At 31.8% G+C, this 12698-nt stretch overlaps 1 protein-coding gene and 1 long non-coding RNA gene across 6 annotated transcripts; one reads left to right on the top strand and one right to left on the bottom strand.

Moving 5' to 3' along the window:
- The first annotated feature begins 2565 nt into the window (after window positions 1-2565).
- LOC107371169 (uncharacterized) lies at window positions 2566-12201 on the top strand. 2 transcript variants are annotated; one of them, XM_089267904.1, is made up of 4 exons: window positions 2566-2708; window positions 3694-3903; window positions 5072-5227; window positions 10220-12201. In XM_089267904.1, exons 1-4 carry the CDS (start codon window positions 2706-2708, stop codon window positions 11636-11638), a joined length of 1788 nt encoding a protein of 595 aa, XP_089124030.1. In that variant the 5' UTR covers window positions 2566-2705; the 3' UTR covers window positions 11639-12201. The 2 variants fall into 2 exon arrangements, with proteins under 2 accessions (XP_089124030.1, XP_025018537.2); XM_025162769.2 differs by lacking the exon at window positions 2566-2708 and adding an exon at window positions 2925-3065.
- On the bottom strand, window positions 2667-7176 carry LOC107371173 (uncharacterized). 4 transcript variants are annotated; one of them, XR_016198904.1, is made up of 4 exons: window positions 6923-7176; window positions 5377-6845; window positions 3650-5291; window positions 2667-3578 (listed from the first exon to the last, which is right to left on the bottom strand). It is a non-coding gene; the product is annotated as an uncharacterized LOC107371173 (long non-coding RNA). The 4 variants fall into 4 exon arrangements; XR_003083947.2 differs by lacking the exon at window positions 2667-3578 and having other exon boundaries at window positions 4677-5291; window positions 5377-5428; window positions 5523-6845; XR_003083946.2 differs by lacking the exon at window positions 2667-3578 and having other exon boundaries at window positions 4677-5291; window positions 5377-5428; window positions 5527-6845.
- Window positions 12202-12698: the final 497 nt, after the last annotated feature.

Raw genomic sequence — 12698 nt, 5'->3', positions numbered from 1 at the left:
TGTAATCTTGGCCATCCAACTATTCGATAATCTTGTTGTTCTGGAATAGCGTAATGAAGTGGCAATATTATGAGAAAATAACTTTAATACTCTAAACGTAACATCATCATGTTCCTCCGGATTTATTGATAAAGTATGATTCAGGTGGATTGAATAAACTCGGGCCATTAGATAGAACTTGGAACTTTCAAAATGAGAAAAAAAACAAAAGCAAAAGATAAATTCTTTATTTGACCTCTAATTGACATTGAGGGGTCATTTTCTGAAATCGCAAAATTTTGCTAACCCGGGAGTGTTATTCATGTTCTTAACGCATACCATTGGAAAGATAAATGAATTTTTCTTGATCAACTGAATGTTAAGTGATCCTTCATATCCTTTAGCCAGTATGAGTTATGAACATGTGAGTCACACTTAGAAAATTTTGCGATTCCAGAAAATGACCTTTCAATGTCAATTAGAGGTCAAATAAAGAATTCATCTTGAAAAACCTTGAGCACTCGAATTTATAGTTGTGCAATTTGAATAAGCAGTTTATAATCCGAGTAATTCCGATACATCTATGGAAATGCTTACGACTTCTCTCTGATATTCTATCTATTCTTTTCTTCCTGGCTTTTGATCTAATTTTTCCAATCAAAAAGACTGAAAAACAAAAACAAGAGAAAGTGAATAAACTATTGAACTAACAATGCAAGAGAAAAGTATTTCTCATTCCAATAGATGGAGTACCTTCAAAAAAATCGGAAAGTGAGGATTTACTGTAATTCAATTAAACTTGATCAATCAAAGTTTATATCTTCATGGGGTTTTGTACGGGAAAAATGTCGAGTCCTACACTTGACCAAATCAAAACCAATAACGAGGCCTTTGCTGTCCATGATTACTATCTTTAGGAACCATTAATTTAAATCATTTATCTTTTGCATCGGTAAAATTGCTAAATCAACATCATTTTTCTCACCATAATCAAATGTTCATCAATGTGACGATATTAGGTTACAATAAGTCATAATTTCAATCAAAAACTTCACCAAAAATTATGACAGCAGCAAAAATAATTGTTGTATCAGTATCACTTGCTGTATATGAAGTATTACCTTAAAGGTGTAGTAGTGTCTGAATTAAGGGATAAATAGTGGAACCAACTCTATGCTCTATTACTTTACCTAATTGTCATGAGAAATTGCTTTTGATTTATTGTGACACCAATTATTTTAATTAAAAAAAAGAAAGTTAAGTTACAACCGCAACTAAAATTTCAAGTAACTCACCGTTAAGCATTTTACTGCTTTTGATTTCAAGAGCTGTCCAAAGCACTCAGGCCCACCCTTTTGATGAACATGTTGATGATAATGATGAGTGGAATGATGAACTTAACTGAAACAAAAGGAGTCTCAAAAAGAGAGCAAAAAGAGAGTTAATTGTATTTGGAAAGAAAGAGTTTTCATCTCAATCAACTCATCTTTTGTACCTTATTTGCTTACCATTTGTCATTTGATGTAGACAGCAAAAAATATCAAATAAATCAAAGCGCTTTTGTCTTCGTAACTGTCCCACCGTTGCTATCATCAGTGTTAAAATCAATGCTCTACCTTTGACCCTGTTGAACCGTGAATGGATCAACTCTTGAAATGTTTACCAATTTTTCAAGTTACAGTGAAAAACAAATGGATTAAACGTTGAATCAATTGATCATCTTGAATTGATTTAATTGTAGCAACATGTTGAGAGTTGAATCAGTTGGAAATTGTTCAAAAGATGAAATCAGATGAAAATCAAAATAAAAGTAAGTCAATGAAAGATATCAATTGCTTGCTAATTGCTTCCAACCCGATAAAACAATCTATTCATCTTTTTTACGCCATTTCGTCTTCCCTTCCGTCTTGATCCATGAATTTGTATTAATTAATGATTATAAATATCATAATTTTCAAAGTTGAACTTTTTTTTCCTGGTAAACATTAAGCTTCCTAAATTGTTGATGGTAAATGTTAACTGTTAAACTTGTTAATTTATTATTAACTATTTTGTACATCTTTTAAGCTTCATTTCTCATGCAAAGGAAACCTTAAAAAGTTCAACTTATAAACACATTTGAAGGTTAAATGATTAACCTCCTAACTGTAAACATGATAATAATACATGAAAACTACAGCTAATGATGATAATGTAATCAACCATTTTCAATGATGAAAACTGCAAAAGATGAAGATGAAACATTTACAGTTGACTTCAGTCTAACAGGTTCAAATGGTTCAATCTTTGAAGACACATTTCAATACAAATTTCAATATTTAATCTCGATTCAACTTCAATTGCCAGGAAAATGTAATTCATTTTACAATTTAAACCTCTTTTACAATGTTTCAAGATTTGTCTTTACAAGCTTTTAAGGCCTTGCTATTTTTACATGGTTATGGGAAATATTATGATATTTAAGGCATTTAGCTAATTAATCATAGACAGACAATCAGAATAAATTGCATTCATTGATAGCTATTAACAGCAGCAAGTGATCATCATTGGCGTTTAATTTCACTTTTAAATGGTTAACATTAGCTCAGATCATTTTACTTCAATCTTCCTCATTGTGTTTTAACATGTTGACTTAACATTGTGAGATTTCACGAGAAAGGCTTGATTAATTTACGAATCAATTGTTTGGGTTCAACATATTTAATTGTTAATCAACTGATCAACTAATGGTGAGTTTGCCGTTTCTTACCCAATTACAGGAATCAATTTAAGGAAAGTTGGAAACAAATTGATTGGTGAAACTGAAATGAAACAATTGAAAATGCTTTCTTTGGTTTAAATGAGCAATTTTTCACCATTTCTTGTGATATTTACTTAAATTTTACAATTTAATTTAATTTTCCCTGCTTTCAACGCCATTTAACTATTGTTGATGGTTTACAATAATGGAAAGTTTATCTTTACCAAGTAATCTACTGAATCCTGGGAAAAGGATTTTCACCATTTGTCTTGGGAACAAGATTGCTAATCATTCAAACACTAATAGTGAATGTTTTAAGGATAAAACTAATCATCAGCAAGAATCTGTGAGTATCGAGTTAATCATTTTCAGTCAATTCAATGGCTACATTAAAGATGGTAACAATTGGTTAGGATTGCCTGGTTTCTGGTAATTTCACCGGTAACGCCACTGGTAACTTGTCGGGTAATTTTACTGGTAACATTGGTGGTTACCAGTTTAATCATTGTTTCAATTTCAATCTCACCAATTAACCGGGAAAGATGATTATAGTTTACATTAATCAAAACCAGAGCATCTGTTAGTCTTAATGAATCCTCATAAAGATGTTGAAGTGAAACATTGAAGTATTATTATTGTAGTCAAGTCGACATCTTTTGCTTTTGATTTACAATCAAATGTCATCTTTAAACGTTGTTTGTTTTCATAATTAGTACCCATTATGATTAAATTGGATAAATTAATCAACCAAACCTTTATTTTGTTATTGTAGACTCAATTGTTGAATAGTGTAGACAAGGGTAACCCAAAGTTGCTTTTTTCATCTTTTCATGTTTTCCATCTTTTTATCCATCAACATCTAATGTAAAAAAAAGGTTATGCTAATTAATGTTTTTTAATCTTCTCCTTGTTAATCTTCATCAACATCACCTTGCTCCTCATCATCTTATTTCTTGTTTACCTGGTCATACCAGTCTCGTCTAGGAGTAACCAACCCAAGTTACCCTTACCTTGATGAATTAAATGAAATTGAACTTGAGGCTCCTATTAAAGGTTATCTCAATAAATTGGTTTCCCGAAAATGGTTTACACCTTTATGGTTAAATAATATTAACTCTAAAGGCTCTTGGAGGACAACTTATTGCATTTTACGGGCCAACAAATTGTATTATTATCAAAATCAGGTAATCATACTAATCATTATCAAAAACAAATTATTAACTATTTAACTAACCAACGCACAAATAAAGAAGGTTAAAAGGCATTAAAACAGAGATCGGTTCATCACTAAATTATTATGTGAAGGTATGTAAAGCAACAATCATGATTACATCAACAACAAACATCAACAAGTAACATTTAGATCAATTGGTTGAATGTAAGCAAACAGAAATCTATTAAACGACGACTCAGCTGATTGATTTGATACACATGATGGGAGCAAATAAACATGGTAACGATGTTGTTATCGTTGATAATGATGATGTTGCTGCTGATGATGAGGAAGAAACAAATTGACAAAATAGATAGCAATAAGATGAATGAATTAAATGTCTGATTGATACTCAAAGAGCAAAGCTTCGAGAGTCTCAAGATTCTGATAGAGAGAAGAGAAAGAAAGAGGAATTATAGCGAGTGGGTTTAAGATAATGATGAGAAGGAGGAGGAAGAAGGTTAGAAGATGGTGAAGGAAGAGAAACAAAAATCATCTATGATCAATGATCATTATTAATAATAAGTCACCCTTTTCTTTTACCTTTTTCCTATCATCTTATTAGTTTTGAGCTTTACTTCCTTTTTATACAGAAATTTATCTTCAAATTGCTCTTTCTTTTACTCACTTCTCTATCTTTCTATCTTTCTATCCCTCTTTCTCTATCTCTTCCTCTCTCGTTCTGCATCGTCTCTTTTTCTCCTTCTTTTTCCTCTCTTTCTTTCAGTCTCTCTTTTTGGCAAAAACAAAGTTTTAGTAATATAACTTGATTTTGTTGTTGTGGTGGAGAGAGAGAGAGAGAAAAAAAAGCTGCTGCTGATGTTATTTTTCGTGTTGACTCGGAGTTAATTTACTTGTTTCCAAAGTGGCCTTGTTTCATAGTATCCAAGCTCTTGTTTGATTGTCCAATTATTTAATTATCCTAGTGACACTTGTTGATACAATTCTTGTTGATGTAATCCTTGTTATCCCACCAATTGGTTTTTCTGGTTCCTTCTGGTTGTTCGTTAGTGACTCAATTGTTGAATGGATTAACCTTGTAAATCATCTTTGTTGCTTGTTAACATATTTGCACTTGAAAAAAACCAACTCATCTTTTCTCCGGGTTGTCTTCCATTTATTATTCCAATCAACTTTAGCTGGGCCTTGGTTTGGATAAGAAAAATTGTGGTCAAATCAATTTGGATTATTATGATGTTTGTGAACCATTGAATGATAATGACAAAGGACCCAAGTATTCATTTTTAATTTACTCTTCATTGGCATCCGTATCATCCTCATCAAAATCAGCTCAGGTAAACCTTTTTTGCATATCATTTCCAATCCATGATCAGTAATTAGATTGCTATCCTTTGACCTCTATTAATTGACAAAGAAAGTAAACAACCAATGTTACATTCCTATTAAAAGCATCATGTTGCTACATTGCATGAGTGTTACTTACCCTTGTTTCCATTGGTATTCGTTAGATGGCAGTAACCATTTTTCCATTTTTCCTGTAAATTAAAAGCAACATTTACTTGAATTGTGTTTCATTTTTTTGATAGTAAACGCTATTTACAAATAATGAAAATGAAATTCAATGGCTACCTACGTTTAACCAGCATAATTTTCTAAATAGCAATTTGTTCAAGGTAAGGTTAAACAGGTAGGTGTAGGCTGGTTTTCTATTACAATGAACTGTTTCGTTTTGATTTCGTTTCACTCATTTTTTTGACTCTGTTTTATCATAATTATCAACATTATTATTATAACTAAATGTATTCCTTTTGATACCAAAATCGAGCAAAATATTAATTTAAACACACCTCATCTCTCACCACAACCACTTTTAACCATAAAAATCACCACCCGTCAAAGGGATGGTTTAAATGCAAGAATGATCTTTTGCTTCATTTTAAAAATCAAAAAAGATCATCATCATTTTCATTTTAATACACTTAATCAGCATGATCCTCATGATGATAATGATCAACAACAACGCTAACTTAATCAGTACATCACATGCAACAACGTTGTAGCAACCATAACTGTCAAACTTGTTGAAATGTTTATGTCAGGAAGATGGTGTCAGTGATTTCTTCACTTGCTGCTGCTTTTCTGTTGTGATGGTGGTGATGATGTTAATGATGATAATGATTTGATTTAACAGGGTGAAACTTAGATACCTATCAATGGTTAATAGAAAAGCTTTTCTCACAATCTATTACTAATTTACTTTGAATGTGTGTGTGTATGTTTTGACTCGCTGAGAGAATGCATGTGAAAATCAAAACTGTTTGTTTGATTTTCATGTAAATATGATAATAATCAAAGAAGCAGACCAATTATTGAGATGTAGAGGGAAAATTGTAAAAAATTGTCACTTTGTTCAATAGCATTGATCCAGGTTTGACTTGGTGTTTTTGTTTTACTTCATCATGAGTAACTTGAAATAAAATCGGCATTTCATCACATCTGATCACAAAAAGCCACCATTTAGTTGATTGTTGTCATTGTCAACCGTTTTTATATTTGAGCTCCATTTTTAGGTTACATCGTAGGTGAGGTTAGCTGAAGATGAAGAAACGAAGCAGATAAGAATAGAAATTGAAATCACCAATAAAGTAAGTTATAATGGAATCCATTTATTACTCTCAAGAGCATAAGAATAGCCTTGCTTCCTTAATCCAAGTCTTTTTTCGAGTCGTCCAAATTTCCAGTTAAATAACAGTTTAAATCGTTTCCACCAAAAAACAAATGTTTTCCCTTGATCGATTCACAGTCGCCATCTAACGTTTCAAATCAATTAGCTGTCCAAAAACTGGTAATGATGAAATAAGAGGCAATAATTTTGTCACCGCCAAACATGATTACCAGCAGCAACTTTAACCAAATCCATCTCCAGTCGTAATAATAAACTGTAGTAATCAGCTAAATCAAAGTTGAGTTAAATTAGACAAAGTTAGCAATAAAAGCTGAATACTTTCTCCAAGAGAATCCAAACTCACCCTTAATTTCATAGTCAAGGACAGTTGTTGATGTATTGTAAATTGTTAACTCGTCGTTAATGGAAGTTAATCAATCAACACCAAAAAGTAGTGAGTCATTGGAAGTGTAGATAATTAACTATCATCCTCTTGATCAGCTTCCATTCATTCAACTTAAACTTGATTGTGGATAAATACACTTTATTAATAATTTTTCATTTTCATTTACCAAACGTTTACTCATTTCCTTTGAATCTCACTTTTTCCACAAAAATATCAAGTATCAATATCAGTATCGATATCCCCTATCTTTTAAAATTAACATTCAATCGTGAAATTGTCAAAGCAAATTTTTGAAAAAATTTTGGCGACTTTTGTAATTTTAACTTGTGTTTATTAATTTTATCAAAGTTACCAATTTACGGCTAATTTATATTGATATTCAGTGCAACACTTGACATTATGTTTAGTGCAATCTACATATGATTGAATATTTGTGACTTCCCTATCAATGTGTATAATCAAGTGAATTAATATTTTTCAGCAAATATTGCAGTCAAATTATCTTTGCCTTATACGGTTCTGTAGGGTTCACCAGATTCTTTATCATTAATCAACATGAGCAATTGGATCTCTGCTTATTTCAAAGATTAACCAAAACTTGCTTTATACAATTAAGGGACAGCCTTATTTGGTTTTTCTGCTGTTCACTTGTTTTGGGTCCACAATTGAATCAATTTTCATCAAGTGAGAAACCAAGAAGACATTCGTTTTTCCCTCTCGCCAACATTAAAAACGATTCACAGTGTTATTCAAATAAACTCATCATTGTTGTCATCAAATTCATTCTTAAATTGTGTCGCCATGTTCAACAAACGATAACATGTAACCAGTATTTCACCTATCTTATTATATCATTGATTTAGTGTATCTTCTGGTTTTTTCCTTTTCTCTTCAGACATCTTTTCTTTTTACCATTCCTGCAAGCAACAAAAACTTAAGCAAAAAAAAACCTTCTTCTTGCAACAATTTCATTTAAAATTCAATCTTCTTTTCTATTCTATCCATCTAAACTTCCAACACCATAATAGACCTTAATTGTTCATCTTTACACATTTGTTAACTTGGACTGAAACTTTAAGTAAGTAAATGTAAAGTGAAAGTGAAAATTAAATCAATTACAGAAAAGAGTTGATAATAATTATTCATCGTCGACTCTTTTCTCTTCCATTCCCAATATTGATTTCACCGTATAACAATATACTTTTACTTTTGCTGACCTTTTCCATCTCTTCAACTTCATCATCATTATCATCATCAGCGTCATCATTATCATCATTTTGCTTATTTTATTTGCAATGCTTTAAGCTTATTATCATTGGATTTTTTGTTTGTATTTTTCTTGTTTCTCTCTCTTTCAACAAAAGCCAACGGAAATCGATTCTTCCAAGTCAGAATAATCTGTTACATTGAGACAAACAAACAAACAAAAAGATCCCTAACATCAACATCCAAATCATGTTCAATTGTTCATCCATGATTTTCTTGTAGAGCATAAAATAAAGAGATCATTTCTCTCTCTCTTTCCTAACACAATCAGTATACGAATCTCTCTATCCTTTCGTTTGTTTATCGAATCAAAATTGAAACCATTTTCTCTTGTCAGAACTTTCTCTCTCTCTCTCTCTCTATTCACTACAATAATCAATTTATGGTAACACATTACCTTTTGTTACCTTTTTGTTGATTCTTGTTGATGAATCGGTATTTTACCTCACTTACTGTCAATTAAAACCATTTTTTTCACTCAACATTTCCACCAAACTAACTCTGACTGTTGCTTTATTATATCCCTCTTTGTATTAGCAAACTGCAAGGTTAAAGCCATTTTTTCAGCAACACAATTGAATCAGATTTTTAAATTCAAACACCAAACAAGCCTCAGGATTTCACTTTCCTTCTTTACATTAAAATCAGTTAATTTCTCGCAGTTTCTCGTTAATTTTTAAACATTGCCTTGAACCCAATTTTTTGCTGGTTTCCTTTGAAACATTCAAAGATAATTAATCCTTAATTAATCAGTTTATCCAGTCTAATCTGGGTATCTTATTAACTCTGGATTACTCTTTAACCAGAAAAACTGCCCTTTAACCATATTGTCATCATTCTTTCTTCCCATTAACTTGATTTTATTTTTGCATGGATTAACGTTGACAGATTAACAAGCTATTAGTTGAGATTAACAATTGTATTTTCCCTTTCACTCCAGACAAAATGGAACCAATTTGCAAGAAAATGAGTAATCTGGATAAACCTTAATCTGACTCCTCAAGAAAAATTATTAACCAATGAAATTTTCATGCCTTTTCTTGTTTCTTAGCTTTTCAGTTTTCTAAAGCAAAGTGATATTCAATTCTTACTTTTTACCATTTGTTGCTCTCATTATATTTGTAAAGACTGAATCTGAAACTCCATTCTTTTATCATTATTCTGATGATTCCTTGAATCTGCTTCAATTTCTCACGTTACTTCAGTCTCTCTGTCACCAAGTTGATCCAAGTGTTGCCAATTATTTGTCAGTTTTACTTTCACTGTTAAATATAAACCATCTATTACGGATTATCATCAGTTCAAGGTATGAACCAAAACGTTCGAGTATCAATTGCTTCATTTTGTACAGCTTTTGCCACATTTAATTAGTACAACTGACAGTGACAATGAAGATGATGTTTTTTTGAAGGAATTGCGGTAAATTTTGATGATTCACCTCATAATTAGGACACACTCTTGATGATCCTAAATCCCAACCATCAAGGTCTCATCATCATCATCATCATCATTATTATTACCATCCTACACTGGTTAATTAAACTTTAATCTTTGATAAAAAAAAGCGAGCAAAATTTTTTTACTTATCATTCATTGCCATACAATAGTGAATAAAATAAATCCATAAAAAGCTCAATTCACAGTCACTTGATATTTATTTACTCTTTCACTCAATCATCAAGGAATCTTTAGATAATCAACAAATTTAATAGTAAATCATTATGATATATTATTATAATATATTATTGTGTAAACGGAACTTGTAAACTGATAATGTATATCAACAGAAATACAGGACAAAAAAGCAACCTTTATCTTCCTCCAGAGTTGTTGGAAACACAAAAACAAAACTGAAATTGAAATTTTACCAATCATCTTTCCATCACAATTATAATCATTACTGATCATTTATTGTTTGCCATCAACTGTGAAGTGCTTATTTGATTGATTGTTAATTTGTTTTCTCTCTTTCTCTCTTTCTTTCACCAGTCTCGTCACATCTTTTCAGCTGACAGTGCCTTTGAGATGTTCAAGTGGATCAGCTCAATACAAAATGCAATTAAAGATGCTCGTGTGAATCGTAAAGGACCAGGTCGACGTCGCCAGGATAAATCCAAACATGGCGGTAACCATACAGTTGATGGAAGTAGACACAAAACTGCTCCACCAGAGACAATTAAATTTGATACCGATCGTGTTGAACCAGTTTCTATACTTCACTGTGAACAAAAGAATCGACCTCGAGGTCCAACAGGTCGCCGAGCGCCGGGTCGAGCATTTCTTCATTCAACAATTTTAGGAGGTTCTTCGGTTGGAAATTTAATAAACTCTTCAACGGGCGATTTACTGGCAATTACTGAAACAAATAGTCTTGAAAGCTCAACCGAAATGACTGGTTCCATGGATTCATCTGATAATCTTGAACAGAAACACAACAATAACCACCATCAAATGTATAATCATCACAATCATCATCGACCTAGAACTATGACCACTGAAACTGTGGACACTGATGCAGACGATTATGAGGAAGAAAGAGATTCAAAGACGGAAAATGAAGAGGATAACCATTATGATACAATAGTCAATGAATCCAATAGGAGAATCATTGGAATAATGAACAAGATGAGGTTGGAAGGAGAGGAAAAGATTAAAATGAGCAATGGATTTGGTAAAGGTGATGCTTCCCATGATAATCAGGGTGACAAACAGGCTAATTTAATCTCTAAATCAAATGAATCAAATGGAACATCTAATCATTTTCATGCTAACATTGCACGTTTAAATGGGAAACACACCAATGGTTATTCATCATCATCCCCACCAATTAATAAAACAATAACAGCAACTTCTCCATCAATAAAACGCAGGTTCCATGAAGATACAAAAGACCTAAAGAAACACCTAAATGCCATTTTTTCAAACAATAATCAACAGAATCAACAATTGATGGTCAACTTGGGAGATTCAACAGTATCCATTGAACAGACTAAATTGACTGAATGTCTGAAAGAAATATGTCCCACACTTACCTCAGGTTCATTACTTTCAGAAGGTTCATCAGTGAAAACCTCATTAACCGATCTTGATCCCAATTTAAGATCACTGATCAAGGAATTGGAGGCTCTTAAAGGTGTTAAGAAGAGTAAAGTTCGCAGCGAAAAGATTCAATCTCTAGTTGATAAACTGGTAAACCTTGTTGATACCTATTCCAAAAATGTTGAGTCATTTGAAAATTACAACGATCAGATCATTAAATTAATAAGTTCACTGTCAACATTGGTCAGTCAACCAACACCAATGGTAACATCATCATCCACCTCATCACCCTCTTCCTCACCTCGACTAGTCAATGCAAATAAATTACACTACAAACCTGTAAACAGTCCATCATCGACACACTGTTAATTGTCCAACTTGAGAAGCTGGAAAATAATTAAATTTTTTATTAACTCCATTATTCATCGCAAACCATCAATATCAACAAAAATTGAAGGCAAAAACTCATCCAAAACCATTAATCAAAGTCCAAGCCTCACAACAAATAACTCAACCTCTTCTTTTCAAAGATCAACATTTATCTCAACTAGTAAAAACAATACAACGACTTGAAAGTGAGAACTTTTGGAAAACAAAATCATCAAGATTAACAATTTAAAGCCAAATTGTTGTCAAACATGTATACATAAATCACACTTTAAGATGCTACAAAATGCTATGTAAAATGAAAAAAAATTGTTTCTTTTTTTATTCTATTGTAAAAATCAAAAGTTATATCAAAGACAATCGCTAACTCAGTATGTTTTATGCAGAATCCCCTTCAACCCCAAACCTCATCACCATCCCAATCACCATAATTGCCTTACCTTTTATCTCCGATTGTCTTCCTTAATGTTTAAAAACAAATGAAACGTTTAAAAAATTTTATTCTTACGACAATTTAATCAAAGATTAAAGTTTGATCAATGTAATTTGTAATGTTCAATAATTTTTAATCTCATCTTGATCGCTGAAACCTTTTTTCCAGTCCATTTGTGACGTTACCAGCTAAGCCATGATCATCATTTGGTAACCTTTTTGATAATTTTTTTCGGGTTTTTCTTCATTTCCTGTTTATCTGGTAAATCATGAAAAAAAGGTGAGCAAATAACTTCCGTTGACTGATAATTTATTCATCCATGAAGTGATTAACTTGAGAGCTATTAATGTATGCCAAATATCTGCAAGTAGACTGAACTTCTAATCAATCTGTGAGTTTGTTTTTTCCTTCATTAATCAGATTAATCTCTCGGCTTGCATTTCAATTAGTCAACACATTACATTGACAGATACAATATTAACTCCCACTGATTAGAAAGATCAACTGTAAATATAATTACATATTGTTAATTAATCAATGAGATTTATCAAAAAAAAGAAACTGTCAAAATATCAACCTGGAAAAGGCCTAAGACTAAAAGCTGACAAC

The sequence above is a fragment of the Tetranychus urticae genome, chromosome 2 (assembly GCF_039701765.1).
Source record: "Tetranychus urticae isolate SD_2017Ah chromosome 2, NJAU_TeUrti_SD_1.0, whole genome shotgun sequence".
In the NCBI taxonomy this organism is placed as follows: Eukaryota; Metazoa; Arthropoda; class Arachnida; order Trombidiformes; family Tetranychidae; genus Tetranychus; species Tetranychus urticae.
This window is presented reverse-complemented; position numbering and strand designations above follow the sequence as displayed.

Excerpts from the sequence above, each read along its gene's own strand:
- LOC107371169 (XM_025162769.2), top strand. The coding sequence starts at position 2,925 with ATGGAAAGTTTATCTTTACCAAGTAATCTACTGAATCCTGGGAAAAGG. Across the intron at positions 3,904-5,071 it reads TGTATTATTATCAAAATCAG|CTGGGCCTTGGTTTGGATAA; the intron begins GTAATCATACTA and ends AATCAACTTTAG. Across the intron at positions 5,228-10,219 it reads CCTCATCAAAATCAGCTCAG|TCTCGTCACATCTTTTCAGC; the intron begins GTAAACCTTTTT and ends TTCTTTCACCAG.